Source organism: Numida meleagris, chromosome 8 (genome assembly GCF_002078875.1).
Source record: "Numida meleagris isolate 19003 breed g44 Domestic line chromosome 8, NumMel1.0, whole genome shotgun sequence".
In the NCBI taxonomy this organism is placed as follows: Eukaryota; Metazoa; Chordata; class Aves; order Galliformes; family Numididae; genus Numida; species Numida meleagris.
The window spans coordinates 11,811,410-11,834,505 of NC_034416.1; the positions used below are offsets into that span (position 1 = coordinate 11,811,410).

At 50.6% G+C, this 23,096-nt stretch overlaps 1 protein-coding gene across 5 annotated transcripts in view; it reads left to right on the plus strand.

The window, feature by feature from the left end:
• Positions 188 to 23,096, plus strand: part of ARHGEF9 (Cdc42 guanine nucleotide exchange factor 9) — a 189,848-nt gene continuing 166,939 nt past the window's right edge. For 2 of the 5 annotated variants that reach the window (XM_021405878.1, XM_021405880.1), the window contains exons 1-2: positions 382 to 550; positions 18,242 to 20,427. In XM_021405878.1, coding sequence (XP_021261553.1) covers positions 18,310 to 20,427 — 2,118 coding nt within the window. In that variant the 5' untranslated portion in view covers positions 382 to 550; positions 18,242 to 18,309. Of the gene's footprint in view, positions 325 to 381; positions 551 to 1,004; positions 1,098 to 18,241; positions 20,428 to 23,096 lie in introns of those variants that run through there. The other 3 variants (XM_021405876.1, XM_021405875.1, XM_021405877.1) reach the window with 3 other exon arrangements.

Here is a 23,096-nt window from a genome sequence, read left to right on the forward strand (position 1 = left end):
CCGGGGGGTCCCGGGCCGGTCCCGGAGCGCTGCGGGGGGCGCCGGGCAACGGCGGCGGGAGGCGGTCCGGGGGGGGGGGAGGCCCGCGTGCATGGCACGGGCACCCCCCTTCGTCCGACTTTTTCTTTTTCTTTTTTTCTTTTTCTTTTTTTGGTAATTTTAATTGTTGTTTGGAGTAAGTAGCACTATCCCTTCTTTTTTTTTTTTTTTTTTTCCTTCCCTTTTTTTCTTGTTTTTCACTTTAATTTCACTTTCAACCATTTCAACTCCCGGCTCCGGCGGGTCGCGGGCCGGCACCGTGCCGCGGCGGGGCCGTGCGCTGAGGTAAGCGCGGGGCGTGGAGGGGTTCGTAGTGGGGGGGGGAAATCGTGAGCGTTCCTTTTACTGAGACACAAAGCCGAGGTGGTTCTAAGCCACGGAAACTGAACGGAGGTGTCGCGAAAGGACTCTACGGGTACCCGGTGCTCGTGTTTGCTGGAGCTCAGCCGTAGGTGTACTCCTGCAGGAGCTGTGTGGGAACTGGGTCATGACTCACCGCCACCCGTCCCAGGTGTGTTGGGGCACAGCGCCGTGCCCACCGCTCCCAGGAGCTCAGAGCCCAGGGTCAGCGCTGTGCTCCTCCCGGTGCTGCCGAGAGCTGCGCCCAAACCCGTACTTCCCCCAGCCCGACGGCTCCGGAGCGCTGGGGTATGGGAGGGGGCTGTAAGAAACGAGGGGACGGGCTCTGTAGCAGGATCTGTTGTGACGGGACAAGGGGAAATGGTTTCAAACTGAAAGAGAGAGATTTAGGTTGGATATAAGGAGGAAGTTTTTTACAATCAGGGTGGTGAGGCACTGGCACAGGTTGCCCAGAGAGGTGGTGGTGCCCTGTCCCTGGAGACACTCAAGGTCAGGCTGGATGGGCTCTGTGCACCTGGTGGAGCTGGAGGTGTCCCTGCTCACTGTGGGTTGGAGTGATGGCCTTTAAGGGTCTGTTCCACTTCAAAGGGTTCTGTGACTTCATACAAAGTGATGCTGAGCTGGAGAGCCCGCTGGGGTCAGTCTGGGCTTCGGAGATGCCCAGTTTCTGCTGCAGGGGGACTGCCTGTGGTGGGAATGTGAGTCTGGGGGCGATGCTGCCCCATTCATGAGCCCTTATGTGCTGTGGGCAGGTGGGAGATGTTGCTGCTGGGCAGGGGGAGCAGCAGGTGTGGGGTAGGGCCGTGTGTTGGGGGGTGTCAGTGGGAGGCTCCTGATGGGCTCTGGGCTGGGGCTGGGCCTGCTGCCAGCTCTGGGCACATCCCAGTGGGCTGCTGTAAGGGGTGATGCTGTGCCCTGCTTGAAGAAGGGCTGCCCTCAGTAATGGGGGTCATGTTCTGGCAGAAGGGACAGCACCAGGGCTGCGTGTCCTGCCTGCAGCTGTGTCACAGGGCAGCAGCACTACCAGCTCTCGCTTGCATGGGCCGTTTTCATTTCAGATTTGTTGTATTTGGCCTTCTTCAGTCAAACCCATTGTAGCTGTCTGCAGAGCAGAGGTTTGCTCACCTGCTTGGTGCTGACAGCATTAATTTTCCATAAAATGACAGAGTTACGAGGGCTCTATCTGTGCATTACCACACCAGCCTGAGCTGCGGTCCCCAGATGGGGCACTTTGAGGACACGGTGAGGAATTTTGGCCGCGCATGGGATGAGCACTGTGAAATTGCCCCCTGCAGCAGAGGTGCGCGCAGAGCCCCATCCCACTGCCGGCTGCACGTGTGCTGTAGCCACAGGGCCCTGTGCACCTGTGACATGAGTTGTGGAGGGCTGCGTGCTGCTGTCTGCCCATCTAAGCACAGCCTGCAGCTCAGGGAGCCGTCACTGGACTAAGAATTGCCCAACTGCATTGGCTGGGAAGGCACCAACGTGCGGTGTGAGGGCAGTGCTGCTGGCACAGAAGATGACATCTGTGCTTTGTGTGTTTGCTTTGGGTAGTTTCAGCTGTGGAAGTAACTTTGGGGCCTCAAGTGTAGAAGAAATGGTTTCTGCCTCCTCATGTATAGAGAAAGAAATGATGCCAGCGGTTGATTAAAAGCACCATAGGTGGGGCTGGGGAGGTGCTGATAGCCAATAGCAGGGCGGTGCCGGGTGCTGGTTTTCCTCTCCCTGCACTGTGAATGTGCCCTGGATGAGACCTGTACGTGTAGTGCTGGGAGATGGACAGATGGGAAGCTCCCGAGCAGGGTCTGGCTGCACCTGTGTTGGAGATGCTGGTTTGGTCCATCACTGTTTGGCTGATGTTTCTCTCTGCCTCTCCTCAAATCCTGGAAGTGAACAGGCCTGTGTGATACCTAGCTTCCATTTTGCCTTGGCAGTTAGTTTGTCACCCGCTTTTCTTTTTTGTTTGAGACTGTGATCCACTCAGATCCCCCGCTACATCCCATGCTGGGTTTGTGCCCACTGAGCCGACAGCAAAGCCCTGCGGGTAAACCCAGCCCATTCTGGGGGGATGTTTTCTCAAGGGCTGTGCAGGGTAGCAAAATACCCGTGAGAGAAAGCCACATTTGCATGTCGCAGAGGGCTCGCTGCAGTAATTCAACGGCTATTCCCAGGCTGCTGGCCCTTTCACAGCCCTTGATGCGGTCTGCCTGCTTTCCGGCCCAGCTGTGATGCTGCTCTGGGTTCTGTTGTAGCAAAAAGCATCCCCGGGAGCTGTGGGGACATCGCCTGGTGCTGCGGAGCTCCTTTCTTGTGGCAGCACTTCCCATGGTGTTTGCTGCCCGGAGCTGGCGCGCACCGCGGCACAGGAAATTCTGGTTGCACCATTACTGCAGAGCTATTGTTTGGGGCAAGTGAAGGGCTCGGCTTTGCTCACATCCTAAAATGAGCTTTAAAAGGATGTTGTGGGGCGCTCAGGGTTTGCTGCCGGCAGTGCTTTGAGCCCCGTCCCCTGTGTCGCTGCTTGGATTGTTCATGGGGATCCTCAGGGTGAAGGAACTCGGAGCGAAGGCAGAGTTGGGGCACCGTGCCATCGAGCTGCTGCTTGGAGGTGGTGCCACGTGGAGGTGCACGGGGATGCATCAGGCTGCTGCCAGGATGACAAAGCACAGCACTTGGGATGGCACCAGGCAAGTGCAGCCCTGTGTCTGCCTGCGCTGTGGCACTGAGGACGGGGACCTAAACCCCTCTGTGCCTCTGTTCCCCGTCCAGGCAGTGCAGCAATCTCTGTGCTCCCTGTTTTTGTTTTTTTCCCCAAACCGAGTCCCATGGTTTAGATGCTGGCAGTGATACCCACTGTACCCAGGTTGCAAAACCCCTTTTCCTCGCCCTGTGTGCTGCAGCCGACATCTGATGTTTGGGTACCACTCATGTGCCCATGGCAGCAGGAGGGCTGGGGAGCTCCGCAGTGGGGATGCTCATCCCATCACCTCCTCAGGCCCTCCCCTCCCATTGCTGGGTTTTCTCCCACTTGTGGCATGGGTGCAGTGCTTGGTCAGGCTTCTCCAAGGTGCTTCATGCAGTGATGAGCGGAATCATAGAGTCATTAAGGTTGGAAAGACCACTAAGATCATCTCGACCAACCATGAGGCAATGGAGCGGAGCAGTGCTGGGGCTGGGTGCAAGCTGAATAATGCAGCCCCGTGCCTCAGGATGCTGCACTGGGGCCAGCTGGAGCCGGGGAGAGCCATTAATGAGTTTAAAGCTGCCTCATTTCAGTCACACTCATTAAAAATGTCCATTGTGTGTGACACAACATGGGATGCTGCTGGGCCCCAGGTACCGCAGCCCTGCGCTGCGGCTGTGCTCACCAGCAAGGTTCTGTCCCGCAGCAGCCAGGGAGTTTACGTGGCACGGTGTGAGTCCTGCACAAACAATTTCTTCCTGTTATTGTTGTGCTCCACAGCTTTCAGCTGGACCAGGGGATGAGCTCACCCAGTTAGCAAGCGGGGCTGATGGCTTTTTGTACAAGCAGTGCCTTGAGTGCAGACGCCCAGTGTGATCTGTACCAGGATCCCAGCCGTGCGATACTGGGGGTGCTGGGAAAGATGCTCTGCTTCCAGGAGTCCATTGCTGGGGCTGCTGCTGCATGGGGTCATCTCCTGGCCCTGAGAGCAGTGTCTGGTGGGCCCAGAGCAAATGCTTCCCCGTAGCTGCAGCTCAGCCTGAATTTACTCTGCAGCATGAAGCCAGCGGTATGCAGTGGGTTGGGTTGGCAGCGCAGTAGGAATGATAAAAGGAACATCTGAGTGCAATCTGTGTGGGGTCCCTCTGCAACCAGATGGATCAGGGTCACGTTAGATTGCATTTCCCATGAATGATCTATTCATTTGCAACAAGAGATGGCTGTGGGATGGCAAAGGCCTTGAAGACAGGTACTTTGAGGAGCTCTGGAGCTCAGGCAGTGCTGGGCTTTCCTTGGACGCACACTGTAGTGGGAATGGCTCCAGGGCAGCTGCGATTGCAGGCAGTGAAGAAATAGTGTGGGTCTTCCTGCCCACCCATGAGGCACAGGAGCTGTGCGGCTCTCACTAATGGGTAGCAGCAGCAAGGCCGTGCTGCTCTGCTCCCTGGGAGTGGGCTGGAGGAGGAAGGAAAAACAGGAAAAAAGTCAGTCAGTTGCTAGGGTGAGGTGATGTCACTTCTTGCTGTCATAAGTCAAAGCCAAGGGTTGTAATACACTTCTCCGATGATAATAAATTGCAGTAGGTAGAAATGGTTGTGTAATATGGATATGCAATTCATGGCAAAGCTGAGCCAGGTATCACGGAGCTGGAAGCAGTTTTCTCTGAGGCACAGATTATTCTGCGATCGCTCATTAATGAAGTTCTTGTCTGTTCCTCTGGAGCATTTACCTTTGTCTGGAGCACAGAGGAAGTGCTGGGTTGTATGGGAGCCCCATGTGATGCAGACCAGCAAGTTCGTACTCCTCCAATTGCAATCAGTGGGTTTTGCTCCCAGGAAGAATTGGAGCAGTGCCATGTAAACTGTCTGTAATAAATATTAGGAGTCTGTCCTTATGGTTTTAGGCTTGAAGTTTCAGGGTGATAATTAGTCTACAACCTTTCCAAGCACCTTGCTTTGATTCCTGGAAAGCTCTACTTTTATTTACAGCTACAGCACAAACATGCTTAAGAAGACAGAGCTGAGAAGAGAGGTTTTTTGAGGGCAGCAGCTTTAGGGCTGTGTGGATGTGCACGGGGCCATGACCAGGGCACACCAACCCAACCGCTCTGTTCTCCTTGGAAAAGCAGAACTGCCCTCATCTGAATCCTAACACACTCCTGTTAGGATTCAGACCAGGTCTGTCTGAACAGGGCTGTTGGAGAAAACCCCCTCTGCTGCGTTTCCCCATGTCTTTATATCCCCTCTGCTGGGAGGGTAGATGCATTGCCAGGATGAGCGTCGAGATCACTAGTTTGGGTTTATTCTAAGTGCGTGTCTGAGCACGAGATGCTCCCTGGCACCCGTGCAGGAGCCGGGGCGCGGTGTGCGCTGCGGGTGGGCTGGGGGTGCTGCCTGGGACATGCAGGAGGGTTTCCAGAGGAGGAGCAATGCGGGACAAGTTCTGCAACGAGCCCGTTGTTAATCTGGCATTTCTTTCTGCTGTTGGTAATACACTGGGGTTCATCTTTGTGTGGTTGCTTCTAACCATTGGGTATGACGAGACCTTGCTCTGGGCTGGGTCAGTCCCAGCCCGGTTTGGCATGGAAGCTGTGCATCTGTAGAGATGGACCAGAACGTCAGCACGTAACCCAGCTCCCAGGCCAGCTGCTTCATTCATGTATCCTATCTGTGCCTCTTCTCTGCTGTTGCATCCAACTGCTTTGAGGTCAGTGAAGCCGTGAGCCCAGCCTGTTCCTCCCTATGGGGTGAGCAGGGAAGTTCAGCACAGCCTCCTCTCTATAAAACCAAGTCAAACACGGGCGTGTGCCTCTGACGCAAGGATTGCCTTTAATTGGGTACGCGCTGCCGTGGCTGCCTGGTTCCTGGCTCCCTGTGCCTGTTTTCATCACCCGCTCAGGGCGGGCAGGTTGCTGCCCATTGCATCCACGCCCTCAGCCCATGCTTCAGGTCCCTGTGCTGGGATGGGCTCTTTGCAGCCCTTCCCCATTGCTGTCCTGCTGGGGGATTACATCTGTCACACTGTGTGGCACTTCTGGATTTTCTTGCTACCGGTGGTTGCGATGTAGCAGCTCTTCACTGGTACCTGCCATGGCCCCTGTGCCATCAGCTGGGGACATGGATCTCATCCCCATGCTGCTGTGTGGTGAGGGAGTGTGCCTTTGGGGAAAGGCAGGGAAAGCCCAGGAGCTCCTGAAGCCAATGGAAGCTCTTTCAGGCTGCAGTGGAACTCAAGTTTTGTACAGGTTTCCCACTGGGCAAGCCCGTATTCTTAAACACTTTTCCTTAAGCACTTTTTCTCTCTTCCAGGGGAAGAAGGGGTCACTTTTTCCACTCTGCTGACGTGGGCTGTGAATCATGAGTGTTGTGGGAAGGTGCAATCACCGGGACAGGAATCCTTGAAAATATTTACCACCTTTATCCCAGTGTCCCCAGGCACTTTGCAGGCCAGGTGCTGCACGGTCAGGCAAGACCACAGCCCAAGGAGCGCTCTGCTGAGGCTTCCCAAGTGGGATGGACAGAAAAGATCAGCTCCTCGAGGAATTTTTATTCCAGGGGAGTGATTTGGTGCACAAATGGGAGAGCGAGTCGCTTTACTCCAGGAAAGAAGGTGTCAGAACAAAGCACAGATCTAGCATGTGGTCCCTAAGCCGAGGTGGTTTTGCTTTGGTACCAGCCGAGAAGGCACGGTGCAGGGATAGCACCCAGAAAACTCAGCACATTGTGCAAACCCTGCTGGCAGCGCGGCTGAGCGGGGGCCGGCCCTGCCCTGCGTGTGCCGGCACGCTGAGCAAAGCGTGGGAGTTTCGGCAGCTTTGGTGCCAGCCGAGCAGGATTTGAACGCAATCACGGAGAAAACAGGAGTCGGTGCACCTCGGCTTGCTGCAGGCTGGTCCTGCGTCTCCAAAGGGCGCGTGTCCTTGCGGAAACCCTGCTTTACCGAGGTGCTGTAGTTGCAGTGTGATGCACAGCTTGCCTCTGGCTTGCTGCTGGGAAGGTGCAGAGCTGTGGCCTCACGGGATGTAGAAAAACGCGAAATAAAAAGATGCCTGACGCTTGGACCACAGGCCCTAGCTCCTTGCAAAAAAAAAGGTTCAGGCTTTGTTCCACGAGTGGTGATGAAGAGAACCTTCAGCTACTCCTGCTCGGCTGTGGTTTTTTAACTCTAAAAATGGGATTAGGGTGTCCTTGATGAGGTCAGGGCAGGAGGGCAGAGGGGAGGCAGCTGCTTCTCACTGTGCTTTCCCAGCTGGGTGCCCTGAGCAGCTCTGTTCTGTGTGGCTGCTGGTGTGTGTACGGCCCCACCCCGGCGGCTGAGATGAAAAAGCTCGTTGGTAATGATGCTAATTGAATTGGATGTCGCTTCCCTGTGCTCAGACGTGGCTGCTGCTGCCATCTCGCAGCAGAATGCGACTGGCTTGAGCGGGGCTCCGGTGCATGAGCAATGTGAGCTGACAGCCCCCTTTGCTCTGAAAAGCCGTGTGGGTGAGACAGTGCAATGGTCCAGACAGGGGATGCTCTCATGGTACCTGCTTCAAAGCTGCTTGTTTGGTTTAGCATCATTATCGGGTCAGCAGGGCAAGCTTGCATTGAGAAGCTAAGGTTTTTGAGACTGAGGTTGTAAGGTGTGTCTTATGGGATCATCTCTGGGCAGGATAATGCTTATGGAAAAAACAATTACAGAATTACTTAGGTTGGAAGGGACCTTAAAGATCATCTAGGTCCAACCCCCAGTCATGGGCTGGCTGCCCCCACCAGCTCAGGCTGCCCAGAGCCCCATCTCACCTGGCTTTGAGCACCTCCAGGGATGGAGCACCCACAGCTCTCTGGGCCCCACCACTCTCTGAGTAAGGAATTTCTGCCTAATGTCAAACCTAAATCTCCCTGAGATTTGATAGCTTAAAGCCATTCCCCCTTGTCCTATCACTATCAGATCATGTAAAAAGTCGGTCTCCCTACTGTTTATAGGCTCCCCTGAAGTACTGGGAGGCTGCAGTGAGGTCTCCCCACAGTCGTCTTCTGAACATCCCCAGCTCCCTCTGCTTTTCTTCATAGGAGAGGTGCTCCAGCTTGGTACCATCAGCAAACTTGCTGAGGGTGCGCTCGATCCCACTGTCTAGATTATTGATAAAGACAGACCTAGACGGACTTGAGTGGTGGGCCCAGGAGAACCTCATGAGATTCAACGAATGCAAGTGCAACCCCCGCTGTCAATACGAAGTGGGGGATGTAAGGGTAGAGCACAGCCCTGCCAAAAAGGATGTGTGTGTACTGGTGGATGGCAGCTGGATATGAGCCAGCAGTGCGCCCTCTCAGCCCAAAGAGGCAGTGGTATCTTGGGCTGCATTGAAAGCAGTGTGATCAGCAGGGTGAGGGAGGGGATCCTGCCCCTCTGCTCTGCACTGTGAGACCTCACCTGGAGTGCTGTGTCCACGTGTGGAGTCCTCAGCACAGGAGAGACATGGACCTGCTGGAGCACATCCAGAGGAGGGACACAGAAATGATCTGAGGGATGGAACACCTCGCTGTGAGGACAGGCTGAGAGCTGGGGCTGTGCAGCATGGAGAAGGGAAGACTGCGGGAGAGCTGAGGGCAGCCTGGCGGTACCTGAAGGGGGCTGTGAGAAGGAAGGGGACAGACTCTGCAGCAGGGTGTGTTGTGAAAGGACAAGGAGAAATGGTTTCAAACTAAAAGACGGGAGATTTAGATTGGATCTAAGGAAGAAGTTTTTTACAGTCAGAGTGGTGAGGCACTGGCACAGGTTGCCCGGAGAGGTGGTGGTGCCCCATCCCAGGAGACACTCAAGGTCAGGCTGGACAGGGCTCTGAGCACCTGGTGAAGCTGGAGGTGTCCCTGCTCACTGTAGGGGAGTTGGACCAGATGACATTTAAAGGTTCCTTCCAACTCAAACAATTCTGTGATTCTACGTTGAAGAGCACCAGTCCCAAGACTGACCCCTGGGGGACACCACTGCTGACTGGCCTCCACCAGCACATAGAGCTGTTGACCACAACCCTCTGCCAGTGACCTTCCAACCATTTGTTTATCCATTTAGTAAACCACCCTTCAAACCCGTGTGTGGCTATCACATCGGCCAGTTCCTTCAGGATGCTGGGACACACTCCTTGGCCTTGCTCTTCTGACCGATGTAGAATCCCTTCTTGTTATTTTTCACGTCCCTTGCCAAGTTCAGTTCCATCCGTGCCTTGGCTGTCTTGATCCCATCTCTTCGCATCTGGAAAGGCATCCTTGTTGGGATGGTTCTTGTTCAAGCTGCTATATGGAAAAAGGCCGTTAGGGAATGGAAGTACAGGGGAAATCCCACTCCCTCAACTGAGTAGGTGACTTGGTATCTGCCCAGAGGTACACATAGGATTTAGAGCGACACATTAAGTGTGTTTTAATGCCCATTGACATCACAGGGCAATGTAAAGGAGAGGGTGAGTAATACACCGAAATAATTATTTCAAATGTTTGAGCAGAACTAGTTGTTACAAGTCCTGGTCTCTGCGTGTGAATTTGGGACCATAATCAGCACTGAGCTCTTTGTTTCCGATCCTGAGCTGAAGATACTGGAACATACATTAAAACAGATTGCATGGTATGTAACCATGGAAATACATCTACAAACCTGGCCCTCCGTGCCTAATTTCAATATTGGCATCAGTAAGCTGCCTTGTACGATGGTACTTATTTTTTCTAGTAGTAATTCCATGTCAAAGAGGAAATATAAATAAACTCCCCAAACAAAAGAAGCAAGGAAAAAATAATTCTCTCAAACATTTGAGCAGGAACAATAGGGTAGGATACACGCTCTCTGGGGAGAGCTAATGGCTGAAACCAATAGGAGCACAGTGCCTGCCTTACTCTGCTTTGTAACTAGCACAAACCTTTGCTCAACAGAAGGTTATTTATAGCAGATGTTATGGCAGAAGCATGTGTGACCCTTAGGCTCCCCGTGAGGGGAAGAGCTTTCCTGTACTGTCTTTGAGATACAATAGACAATTATTTGGACACTATCTTTGTCCCAGGATAAAAACAATTAAATGCTGGTTACTGATTTCTGCTCTTACGTCCAGACTACAGACAGCTGTGATTTTTTTGGTGGATTTTTGAAGAGGAAAAATATTTTTAAGGGGTTCAGTTTGGAGCAGTGTCACAGCTGTGAAGTTTCAGAGGCATCTCTACGAAATTGACTGGTTGGGAGTGCCCAGTCATGCCGTGAGCATCATGAGGTCATTGCCTCCCAGCGTCCTCATGAAGGACACAGCCAGTGGCTCGGCGTCATTCAGCTTCTTCCAATAGTGATGTGTTCCTGGGCAGTGGTCACAGCACCAGGCCTGCCCATGTTCAAGAAGCATTTGGACAGTGCCTTCAGACATACCGTTTAATTTTTAGGTAGTCCTGCGTAGACTTGATGTTTCTTGTGGGTCCCTTCCACACAGTGGGATGTGGGTGAGTGCAGACCCCTGGAATCTGCCTGCACTTCTGCCTTTCAGCTTACTACTGTGGTATTAGAATGCCTACGTTTGCTACTGGATAGTAATTAAATGTTCTTATATGTAATTAACTACTTTGACGTGACTGCCAAACAGCTTAAATAATCCGCATGATATGGCAATTATTTCTAAATTGTGCTTGCCAAAGTTGGTGCCAAATACCTGAGAAGATCTGGGGAACGAGCCATCATCAAAACATAACCTTGCTCTAGAAGACAGCTGTGTTTTCTGGCTCCCTTATTTTGTTTTGGGTTCCTCTGTATCCTGGCTGTCAGTAGCAGAAGTATCCTTTCAGATACATTCTGTGCTCACTTTAGTTTTATTTTCCGTGTAGAAAAACAATTTAGAATTGGAAAAAAAGGCTTATAACAGTGTGAACAAGTGTGCAAGGGGTAATGCTGCAATGGCCAGTACTAATTAAATGGGCAAAGCGCGTATTCTCCTCTGCAATCCACGTCTGCTGTGTGAATCTAGAGTCTGGCTACAGGTGTGATGCCACAGCTGTGTGCTCTTCTGGGCTCTGTGAAGAGCCTTCCTCTGAGTTTTAGCTTCACTAGGAGCTACTGAAACCTTCTGATTTCAGCTGCTAGCTTGCCTGAAAGTTTTAGGGCTCAGCATGGTGCAGGGCCAGGTGCTGGTACCCCGTGGGCTGTCTGGCACCTCTCTGCAGCACCACACTGTGCCATCAGGCCCTCCGAGTGTGGAGCTGCTCATGCCTGCAGCGAGCTGGTCCCTCCGCTGGCAGCACAGGCACAACTCCAGTTTATCTGACAGATGCAGTTGAGCAACTCTGTCCCTCGGCCGTGGGCGAAATGAGTCTCCCGCTCTGGTTTCATTGTGTTTAGCCATCGCACAAACTCTAAAGCTCCCTGAAATAGGAAGGAAGTAATGTTTAAGTGATGCATGAGTGAGCTGATTTACTCGAACCGAAGTTTTGAGTTCTGTCCTTATGAATACAGGGATGGAGCTATCCGTCTGTGCATCCATCCGTCTGCCCGGTGAATACTGAATTAACAGAAACAAAATGCAGTTCCAGCACTGTAAAAGCTTTGGCTTAAACCAGTAAAAGCCACGCAGGGCAGATGCACGCTGCCACGGGGAAGGCAGCGTGTTTGCTTAGCGTTCCCTTGTCTGGTAGGTCGTCCTCAGTGATGGAGCGAGACCTTTGCTGCAGATTCCCTTCTGCCACTGAGTGGGTTCTTAGTGTTTCCGTAGGATCCGTCCACTCCTGCCTGGAATGGGATTTGAACCAATCTCCTGCCCATCTCCTGCTCCTAACGAGGAGTGTAACTTCCCGTGTAATACGTTTTGCAGAGCATGTAAAACGCTGGTTAAATTCTATGGTCGCTTCCTATGGGCACTTGCTCAGCGCTCCCTGGGGAGACCAGCGCCGGAAGGCTGGAGATCCCTTTAGCAGATGGTTCACCCAAGTCTCTTCTCCTTGCTCCTTTGACCTCTATTTAAAAAAAAATGCAAGCTATAGCACTATGGTACCCATCCACGTGAGAGCAGCGCAGCATGCGTCTTGTCCCTTGCACTGGAGATGCTGAACATCTCCAGGGCTGCAGCGGTTGGGGCTGGGCAGGTAGGGCCCTGAGCATGGCAGGCTCCTGCATCTGGGTACGTGCTGCAGGAACGTGAGCACTGCTTTGCGGTTGGCCCTTTGGAGCAGCACTGAGGGGCTGAAGTGTCAGCGGAGACGCAAACAGAAAGGGGGAGAAGTCACGATTCACTCGCTATTTCTTTGACCTAAATACACTGAAGTAACTGTACTCTCATGAAAGAGATAATTTCCTGATGCTGGAGAGCTTAACATCTGTTTCCTCCCATTTTTTTTTTTGGTGGTAGAACATGGTAACGGAAGAACTGGCGGGGTTTTCTTTCCTCTTTTTCTTTTGTATAGCAAAGGCGCTGCATGCTGTGGCTATGTACGCTCTCTGTGAGCAGACGGGTTTCTCTCAAGGGCTATATAATCGTTTGTTCTCTATTTTCTCTCCTTCCTGCCTGCCCCCCCCCTCCTGGAGAGGAGCGGATACGCCGAAGCCCAGGCAGGACTTCCTTAGCTGCGCCGTGCCTTCTGGCAGCCTGCGCCTCGTGCCCTCTCCCCGTCACCCCCCTTCCCCGACAAACAATGGCCAAAGGCTCCTTCTTGTTTGTTATTTTATATCCCGCAGAGGAAGAGCCGAGTGGAAGCTCGTGTCCCCGGAGGCCCTCGGCACATTCCAGCTCTGGCTGCTGCCTTGCTGGGCTGCCCGTGGCTCTTCCACGTGGTCCCCAGCCCTATAGGGCGAATCAGTGGTGCCGTGTGATGCTGGCGATCGCCATTCGGTTTTGAAGCAAACTTAGCATTGCTGAAGGGTGAGAGAGGGTCTGAGGGCCTCGAAGAGGTGTTCTGAATTGTTACTCCCTGGCAAGAGCAGATAGAAGAGATGGATGGGCTTATTGGTGGTGTCTGGTTGGAGTCCAGCTTCAGCAGCCCTGGAAGCATCAAGTTGTTAATTAAAGGAAAAAAACAAACCCCTTTGGGTCAGATGCTTGATTATAACTGGTTGTATGAGAAAGAAAAGCGGCTGCATAAAACTGGAATTGTAAGATATAATTGGAGATGCTCGTGGTCTGTAACAACTGTAAAAACCGCTGGTGAAGAAGCTCGCTCCAGAAAGCTGGAGTGGAACAAAGCATGCACATTTCAGTTGGAGAATTGGTCTGTGATTACCCAGCCACTTAATCCAGCAAAAATCTAATTGCTGAGGAAGGAGGTAGTTCTGCCCACCCCAGCTCCTTCCTCCTGTCACGTGGCTTGGGTGTTCCTGTGGTTCTTTGGCTGAAAACCAAAGCCAGTGTTTCTTGTTTGGTTGCTTTCCCCCTCCTTGGATCAGCTTGCATCCAGAGATGCTCCCATTGGCACAAGGGGGGACATGGCATCTCCCTGACCTCACTGCCGGCTTCAGCAGGTGTTACCTGGGTCCCTGGAGTTATTTCAGCTCGTGTATCCCCCTGCTAGATTGCTATTACTCCCACCTGCATCATGCAAGAAAAACCCCGTTGCCAAGGAAATGTTACGGAATTGTGAATGAGGTATAAAGCACCTAGTTTTAGAGATCTGGATAACGCAAAAGAAATGTGAAGAATTTGGAGGAGTGTCGTGGCCGTAGATATGGATGTTTTGTGCAACACACCTGGCACCATTAGCATGAGGTTTTGTGCTAACCTATTTGTCAGCCTTGGTTATTTTGCAAAAGGAAGGAGAACTGGGGGGAATGAAGGGCTGCTGTCTTTGTGGTGAGAGCAGCAGCAGAGCCTCGTGCAGAGGGCAGGGCTTGTGTGACAAACCCTCACAGCTCCGGTACGTTGGAGCAGTTCTCGGTGTCTGATTGCTGTGGTTTCTGAAACCACATTCCTTGCTGGATGAGGAGTTGTGTGCTTTGTAGACCAGCCGCAACCGCCCCGCTGTTCCGCCCTGTTCGGCTCGAGGTAATTCTGCGGGTGGACTAAGGTCACGGCGTTACCTCCCGCTGCCGCGGTTCATGTCTCGCACAGCGATGGCTGCTGCAGCGTAGCTGCTGGGTGGTAACCTGCTGCAACTTGACATCTGCAGCTGTGCCTGCAGCCCTAGGAGGGGGAAACAAAGTGGGGGCTGACTAACTGCTTTAGTTTTGCAGCTAGCAGATGTCCTTAAAAATATGTCCAAAGTAATGGCTAATTAATTGAGTACTCTTGCAGCCATTCTCTGTACTCAAATTTTCTTGTTGTTAAGGGCCATAACGGCCCCAGGCCTGTGTGGTTTGGTCGATAAGGCCACCTTTTCTCTATTTGGTATATTTACAGCATCAGTTTCCCATGAGCCTGCTGCTGTTGTGCATTTGTACAGTGGCAGACACTAATTCTGGTGGCTGTATCAGATGAGAGAGCATAGCAGATTGCGACACCCGGTTGGGGAAGCCTGGGCGAAGCTGACTGTCATTTGTTTAAATGCAGTGTGCCTGGGTGTGGGGAGGTTTTGGCTGAGGCTGGAGCCTGGTCTAGTACAGCTGATGGGCCTGGTGTGGCCCTGCAGCCACTGTAATGATGACCACAGGCACTAACAAAGCTGTACTGCTGTGAGTTGGCTTTTGCCATCTGGTCAGCCTGCGATTTTGGCGTATGCAGAGTCCTGCAGGCTTACTTGGTGTCAATAAGACAAAAATAAGGTGCTTTTCTTTGTCAGTAGCTGGTCGAAAGGCCTTTTGAATGCTAGACATGTGGCCTACTATTCTGTTCATCCATTGAAACCATGAGACCTTTCAGTGATGGCTTTAAAGCTCGTGAGAGCCCCAGGTGAGGCTGTAGAGGGGGAAGTGGAGAGGAGCCACCCAAGCTCTGGTGCAGTATCTGCCTAGTATGCATAGTTCTCACTTCACTGTGGCAGCCCTGGTTTATGTCTGGTTTAAAGCTGCTTTTGTAAGAATTAAAAAAAAAAAAAACACTATATATATTTAAATTTTAAGCCTCTGCTTTTTCCCTGCCTTTCTGTGTTGTGTTGCCTTTCTGGGGTGGGGCCATGCAGGGTCTGTGTCCTCTTAAAGACTCTTACATGAGAAACAGATTCTGTCTCCTCTTTGCTAGCATCCCTCCAAAGACTTTGTAGGGAAGTCTGTTTCCTTTGAATCTTCTTTCCCCATGCAGGATCCACCCAGCCAAAAACAATAAAACATAAAACTGGAAAGAGAAAAAATAGAGACCTTTTGTGATTTTGGTCTTTTGCTGCCATATGTGTGCTGGCTGCACAACTTGAAACTCCTCAAACGCACTTTTTCCACTCCATCAAATCCATTCAAATATGTTATTCTTTAAATTGCAGCAGAGAACAACCCCACAGACCATTGTGACAACCTTGGATGAGATGTTCTCCTCACAGGATTACAGAATGGCATGGGTTGGGAGGGACCTTAAAGATTATCTAGTTCCAACCCCTTGCTGTGCTGGCTGTATCCAATCACCTCCTCATCTCACATGTACCTTGATGTAGCTTCCAGGATGATCTGTTCTGTGATCTCCCCAGGCACAGGTGTGAGGTTCACCGGCCTGTAGTTCCCTAGGTCCTCCTTTCTCCTTCTCTTAAAAATGGGAGTGATGTTTCCTTTTCTGACTTTTCCTGACCAACATGACTTTTCAAATGTCACGGAGAGTGGCTTGGCAACCACATCAGCCAGTTCCCGCAGGACCCTGGGATATCCATCTTTGGGCCCCATAGACTTGTACGCATTCAGCCTCATGAGGGGGTCTTGCTGTTACAGTGGGAGGGATTTTGCTCCCCCAACCCCTGCCTAGAGGTTCAAGGCCATGAGAGACGTGGGAAGCCTGAGAACTTGAGTTCCTCACCCTTTTCCACATCTGTTGTTGCCGCTTCTCCCTTCTCATTTATCCTCAAGCACCAGATGCAGTGTCCTTTTTAAAATTTTGCTTTACAAAAGCGTTCTGTGGTACACGGCTCCCATGTGAGTTTGTGCTACAGGGTTTGAGTAATGTCAATCCCTGCCCTGGCCCTAGATCAGGGACTTTTGCATGAGGAGGGAGAGTTTATTGCAAGATCTCCACCATGTAGAGCAGAGAAGGCAGTGGGCTGAGTAGACACAGGGCCAAACCAGAGCTGTGTGGGAAACAATAGCTATGCAATTAGGCTGTGCTACTCTACAGGTTGCCTTTGTCAAGGCATTGGTACTAGGGTGCAGCTGGGTGGCTGCTGGGAGAAGCCAGGGCTGCCCTGCCTGTCCCGGAATGGCAGCACTGCAGGCTGAAGTGGAGCCTGTCAGTGGTGCTGGCAGCCCCTCTGTAAAAATGTGTTTAAGGGCAAAAATGCTGGAGAGGACTGTAGGAGAAGTTAAAAAAAAAAAAAAAAAAAGCGAGTGTCATGGTTTGGCCTGGTTCAGCCTAGTTCCGTGTCAAGAGGTGAGGAACAGCACTATGAACCCTGAGGGCAGTGAAGGAGGAGGGGGTATCGGATGAGGACCTCTTCCCTGCCAGGACCTGTGGCCGGAGCTCCTGACAGATGCCTGTGCAGGAGCCATGGCCTGTGCAGAACCTGTGCAGGAGTGGAGGCAAAGCATGAGGAGGATGAGCAGGAAGGAGCTCTCCTGTCCCGACTGTAACCCCCTGCCTGCAGCCCAGCCCCGTGTTGCTCCTGGGGAAGGTGGGGCTGGGAAATGGCCTTTCTGTTTGGGGAGAGGGAGCAAGAGTGGCTGGATGGGCATCAGTGCTTGACCTCACCCTGCCGTAACAGCAAATATCCATCTTTGTTACTCTAATTACTGTGGGTGCCATAAATGTTCAGCATTATGTCAGTGCCATGGCTGTAGCAGAAGCCAGGTAGCTGCAGCTCATATAAAAGCATGGTGGTTGTTGCTATTAAAGTTTCTGACCTTGCTTGGATGTGCTCCAGTTCCTCGGTGCCTCCACCACTCGCGGACACTTCAGGGCTCCCATGTGCTGTCACTGTCGTGGTGACACGATAGAAACAATGGCTGGTTTGGCTGGCCCTAAGGGTGAGCCTTCTGCGCTCGGCGCCATGGCTGCTACATCAGTAACTTTGGTTTTAATAGAAACAGGAAGTGCATTGGATCTTGTTCTGGATCGGATGGGGACCTCTGGCAGAGCAGTGAAATGGAGCGGAACAGAAGCCAACGGTGTGCCTTTGTGTCAGAGGAAAACGGAGGGTTTTTGTGTTGTCAAACCCATGTTGCTGGGGCTGTACCCTTTCTTGTCCCTGCTTTTCCTCTCTTCTTTGTCCTGAGAAGGGGTCTGGGATCGGGAGCTGGCAGGCGGTTCTGTGTGCTGCACAGACAGACAGCTAACACAGGACCATGTTATGAAGCTGTAGCGGTGAGACAGGACAGGGCAGGGCAGGTGTATACCAGTGGAAGGGAAGGCTTAGGATCTGCATGGGTAGAAGTCCAAATTCTTACAAAGGCTTGGCAGTGGTTGCCATTGCTTTTGTGTTGGGGGTATCCGTAGTTTTAATCCTGTTCACTTAGGCTGAAACTTACTTGAGGGGAACATGTGTTCTTGTGTAGCACTGAGCGGTGGCCAAGCATCTTTCATTTAGCAGTTCAGTTCCAGTGAGGGATTCCTGTGCTGATGCCATAGCTGTTGTAGGAAAACGTGGCTTGAATATTCTGTGAGGTTTTTGGTATTGAAGTCATTTCAGAATTGCATTGTTTCCAGGAAAAGGCTCATCCTGGCTTTTCTTTGAATGCCTCCCCGAAGAGACGGAACTCGTTGGGAGTGCATTGTCAGTTCCTGGCAGATGGGGCTGGTGAGGATGACAGTGACAAGTACAGGGACACTTTACTGCAGTTTCCTCTTTTCCTCTGTCATGTACTCTGATGTATTGAGAGTCCTAGCAATTTGCAAGACCAATATGTGAGTTATGGTATTCTTTGAATACTTTGGGGTAACTTTATTAATGCAGAAAGCTTATTTATAATCATTACATCTTCGGTCTCTTAAATCAGACTTAAGTTGCTTTGAACTTTGTATAGTTCAGGAGCAAAATCTCGGTCTCACTGAAATCAGTGGCACCACTGTCACTGCAATAAGATTTGACTTGTGTTGCATTAGCAAATGTGTCTTCTGAAAAAGCTTTCTGCTCCTAATCTTGTTCCTTTGCTCTTTTTTTCCTCAAGTCTTGTGAAGAAAACAATCTGAAGACAATGTATCTTTGACCCCTGGTACCAGCTTTTGCGCCGGAGCAATGGAAGTTACAGATGGCTGCCGGCACACTGACCCTGTGATAATTTCAAATGGATATGCAAACAGGATTTTCCAAGCAAACATGGAGGATAGGAGTGCTGACGCATCGGAGGTCTGCTGTGCTGAGCACGGCACCTCCAGTGATGCAGTCCTGAATGAACAGGAAGAAGCACCCAGGTATAAGAAGCTGACCAAAGGGAACAGGATCTGGAATTTTGTTTGGCGAAGGAAAGGATCTTCTATGAATAAAAGAAGACCCCGGTCCATGATCGTACTGGGAGATGCCTACGAGGCCTCTGATGAAAAAAAGCCATCCTTCATGGACAGAGTAATGCCCTTAAAAAAGCTAAGAACCTCTAAGTTGCCTAAGGATGTAGATTTTGGAGGATCTGCAGTGCAGGTTACTTGTGTCCCTGAGGAAGACCATCCTGCTAGTGGGCAAAGAGCAGTCTACAGGGTTAAGAAAGTGGGTGACAGCCAGAGGCCCTTCCGCCATTCGTATGGGGGGCACACTGAAGATTTAGATTCCTCTTTTGAAGACACTGAGCTGAATATCAGCATTCCTGAAATTGATGCCAATGAAAGTAAATGTCTCAGGGATATTAGTAGCAGACTACACAATGAAGATAATGATAGTAACTGCCAGAAAATACCAGCTAGAAAGAGCGAGTCTTTGAATTTTGAGAACTTTAAGAGTCCTGCAATTACGGAAGGGGACAATCAAAAGAAGTGTGCTGTGCTCCCACAGGAGGGCAAAAGAGGAAGAAGCTCTGATGTCTGGAGCTATCTGAAAGGAATTTCATTAACTAGCAAAGATAATTCAAAGCTTCTAGATGAAAGGGCTGAAACCAATTTCCAGAACTTAGAAAATATAACTGATCATTCCACTTCTTATTTGGACTTTGATATGAGATGTGAGGAGAATCTTAGCCAGCAGAAAAAATCAAACGGCGCAACCAAAGCCACTCACTTTGCAGGTTTTGTGCGGTTCTTCACCAGTGTGGCCGAGGCAGCTCGGCGGCTGCGAGGCTCCTCAAAGGCATTTTCACCCGATGAGAAAAGGCCTCAGCGGAGTTCCCGAAGCTGGAGGCAGGATGTCATCTCCCGCAAAGTGAGCTTGGTTATCGAGAATGAGACTGCGAATGCTTTCTGCACGGTGGGAGCATGTCTGCAGTCCCCAGATTCAGGTGTGTGGGATAATCCAAGCTTTGAGTGTTCCGTGGGGAAGGAGCCCACACAGGGTTGCAAAGCTGCAGAGGAGTCACAAGACATCGGCTCCTCTGCCCTGAGCAGCAAGAATGATAGTTTTAATGAAACACCACTTTCTCCCTCTGGGCCAGAGCTCCCAGATGACTCTGTCACTGTGGTAAATGCCAAAGAACCCTCTGAGACTGAAGTCCAGTTTCCACAGACAACTCTGACCAAACAGATTCAGGATTTGGATAGTACTCCAGAGAAGGCACAGGCTGTGGGCAGAGACCTGCCACTTTCTGAAGATCTTCCTGGGAAAAATCTGGGTACTTCTGAGCTGGGCAGTTCTCCAGCTGCTAATGGTGACTTTCCTGTAGTGACTGTGGCTCTGATCCATCATCCACTAAAAATGACTCTGCATGAACTTGAACCTCAGGATGTGGCTTGTGCTTCAGTAGTAACTAATGACATGAGTACGTCTCTAGCAGCAGCTCTGGAGCTTTCAAAGACTGAACTGGATACGAAGGGCCTGAGAAATCCTGAGTTGCCTTTACAAGACTTATCTAGAGATGACCTGGAGTTTCAGGACTCAAGCAATACTCCAGAGAAGGCACAGGTCGAAGGCGGGGACCTGCCATGTTCTCAACATCTTCCAGAGAAAAATCTGGATACTTCAGAGCTGGACAGTTCTCCAGCTGCTAACGGTGACTTTCCTGCCTGGACTTCTTTAAAATGTGCAACAGCTGAAGGACAGGTGTTTGTGCAGACTGGTGGACGCTTCAAAAAGCACAGAGCAAGTTCACCTGTAGAACAGAACCCTGTGGAGTTACTTGGCAGAGGAGTGCGCTTTGACTGCGAGGATGAGTGCCGTCCGTTCCAGGTGACCATCTCTAGAATTGTCTCCTCTGGACTACTTAACAACGGAAAGGTATGAGTAAGCTTTACTGTACAACTTCCAGTAAGACTGTATTGCTGTTATACCTCTTACAAAGATGGTTTGCACTTGAAGTCATTTTTATATATCCCTCTTTGGGATTTTCACTTAATCATACAAATTATGGCAGTAGGTGTAGCTTTTATATCAGACTATGAGGAACCAGTTGACTGGCATATCCCTGGGCTGTTAGTGCAAATTTCCAGAGCTGCTCCTCTGAGGACCCTTTGGCTGTGTCATTATCAGTGCCTTTAGAAGAGGGCTGTAACAGAGATTTGTGTATTTCTAGGCACTAACTTTAATTTTCCTTCCTCTCTGCATTTAGTAGTAGTGGCAGTTGATTTTTATTAGGTGATGCTTGTTACACCACAGCATCTAGAACACCAGGAAGATTCCTGGCACACAGACCTAGCCCAAAATGGAAGATGGGAAATGGTGGTTCTGAGAATTACAAATCTGTATTGCCCAGCATGAAGTCCAGCTGTTTTCTTTTGGGTTCCTGTTGGCTAAAGATGAAATGATGACTTTTATTTTTAAGGTGCCAGGTAGGGAAATTGGGTCAACTCATGGAGAAACTTTTGCCTTGCCTTTTGGGCTTTGAGAGACGAGATATTATGGGGCGATGACATTATTCCCTGTTGGAAAAGGGGTCACTAACTTCTGAGCCAAGAGGGGAAGTGTTTGAAAACTGGCAGCAGATTAGAAATACGGAGGAGAAAAAAAGTCTGAACTTCTGACTCCCAGTTACAACGGGCAGTACCGTTGTCAGTTATTTCTGGCTTTGTTTTTTGGGTCTTTTTTTTGCTCCATTTTTTTGTAATTCAAAAATATAAATATAAAGACAGTTCACTGCGTAATTCCAGGGATTTATGAAGTGGGACCAGTAGTGGTTAGTCACTTACAGTCTCCTGGACAAAATGTTTTTAGCAGCGGCTTGAACGAGTGGACTGTGGTTTGATACACTCTTGCAGGGACTTAGCTGTAAGTATGCTGGGCGGGAGAAAGATAACAGAGGCATGAAAGGACTGAGTGGAGCAAGGGAAGTACTGGCGATCTTTTTCCAGAGCAGCTGCATTTTTGGTAGCTGAGGGTGATGGCTGCATGTCGATCTCAGAGTTCTTGCAACCCTGCCCACGGCAGGGGAGCTGAAACAAGATGTTCTTTAAGGTTCCTTCCGACCTAAGCCATTCTGTCATTCTTTGAGGGCAAAATCTGAGCAGTTTCCCAAGTCAGCTGTGAACAGAGGTGGGATGATTCCCATCTCAGCTGCTGCAGCTCACAGACTTTACAGAGAAACTTAAAGATGGTACTCAAGATAACTGGATAGGAAACCTCCCCCGAGTTCCTGTGGGGGGTGGTGACAGCAGTACAACCTCTGGAGTGCAGTGGCTTCCAGCCTCACAGGTCCATGGCTTCTGCCTCACTGGGCAGAAGCAGTGGCAAGCTGGAAGGGAAAGCATGCAGCCCACCCTGGTTTGTAAACACCTCTGGATCTAGAACCTTGGTCTAGAGATGCCCAGTGATCTAAGAGCAGCACCAAGTCCCATGCAAAGGAGGGAAACTTTTGGATGGGAATGGACCTAGAGAGTCCGTCAGCAGCTCCAGTAACAAATGTCCTGAGACACCCAAGGGATTTACTTGCCTGTCTCTCATCAGGGAGTGGCACTCGGAAACAGTTTGCCAAAAATAAACATGTATGAGGAATAACTTCAGCCTGAGCGTGACACTAGCAGCAAACTCAGGCCTCTTACTGTTTTAAGGCTAAATTTGCCTCCTTACCGGCACCTGTTCCTTGGGACAGTTGTTGGCCCTCATGCCTCTGCTGCAGGCTGCTCTGCATTAACGGAAGGATTTGGATTTCAAGTGAAATGCTCCACCAAAAGTAGGAAGAAGGTGCTGCTGGGCCAGGGTGGCTTGCCTTGGTCAGATGCTGTAAGCAAGTGCTCCTGCAGCTTTTGAAATGCATTAGCTGTGTGAAACAGAAATAGCTCCAGCAACTGTTTTCAAAACAACCTACATGTTTTCCCACAAAAAGCAGAAAAATGCTGGTTCTCACTGAGGCTCCTTGCCCCAGCCTGCTAGGAGGTGGTAAGAGATTGGGGATGATGTAGTGCAGAGGGTGGTGGAGTGAGATGTGGGGGACCTCGGTATTGGTCCTAGTTATACAGCAAATCTTCTAAATCTTAGCTGTACTCTTCTAAAATTAGCACCTCAGTTTCTTGTTCTCCTAACCTTGCCTTTTAAAATTTCATGTTTTCCAGCAGCAGCTTACTGACAGTGTGGGCAAGTAAAAGCTCAACAGTGTTTGATCTTAATGCTGTACAGACAACAGCAGTGCAACAATGTTTAGTAAGAAGAGCAGTGGGTAGAAAACCACTTCTCGAACTGTTCCCCCGCCTAGCTGCTTTTGGGTCCCATCCCAAATTCTCATTTGTTCAGGGAACTAATCAAACAGCTCGGATAAAAACATTTTGAAGGACTGAATGAACAGTAGCAGTCAAAATGAGTCCTCAGTGGCAAGGGAATTACCGATTCACACTGCTGTAACTCTGGGATTGAAAGGCCTTCCTTATTTTCAGATAGAGATATGAGAAATGAGCTCAAAGGTGACATAGAGTTTGTCTGAGATTTTGGTCAACTTATGGCCTTCACTTGCAAATGAT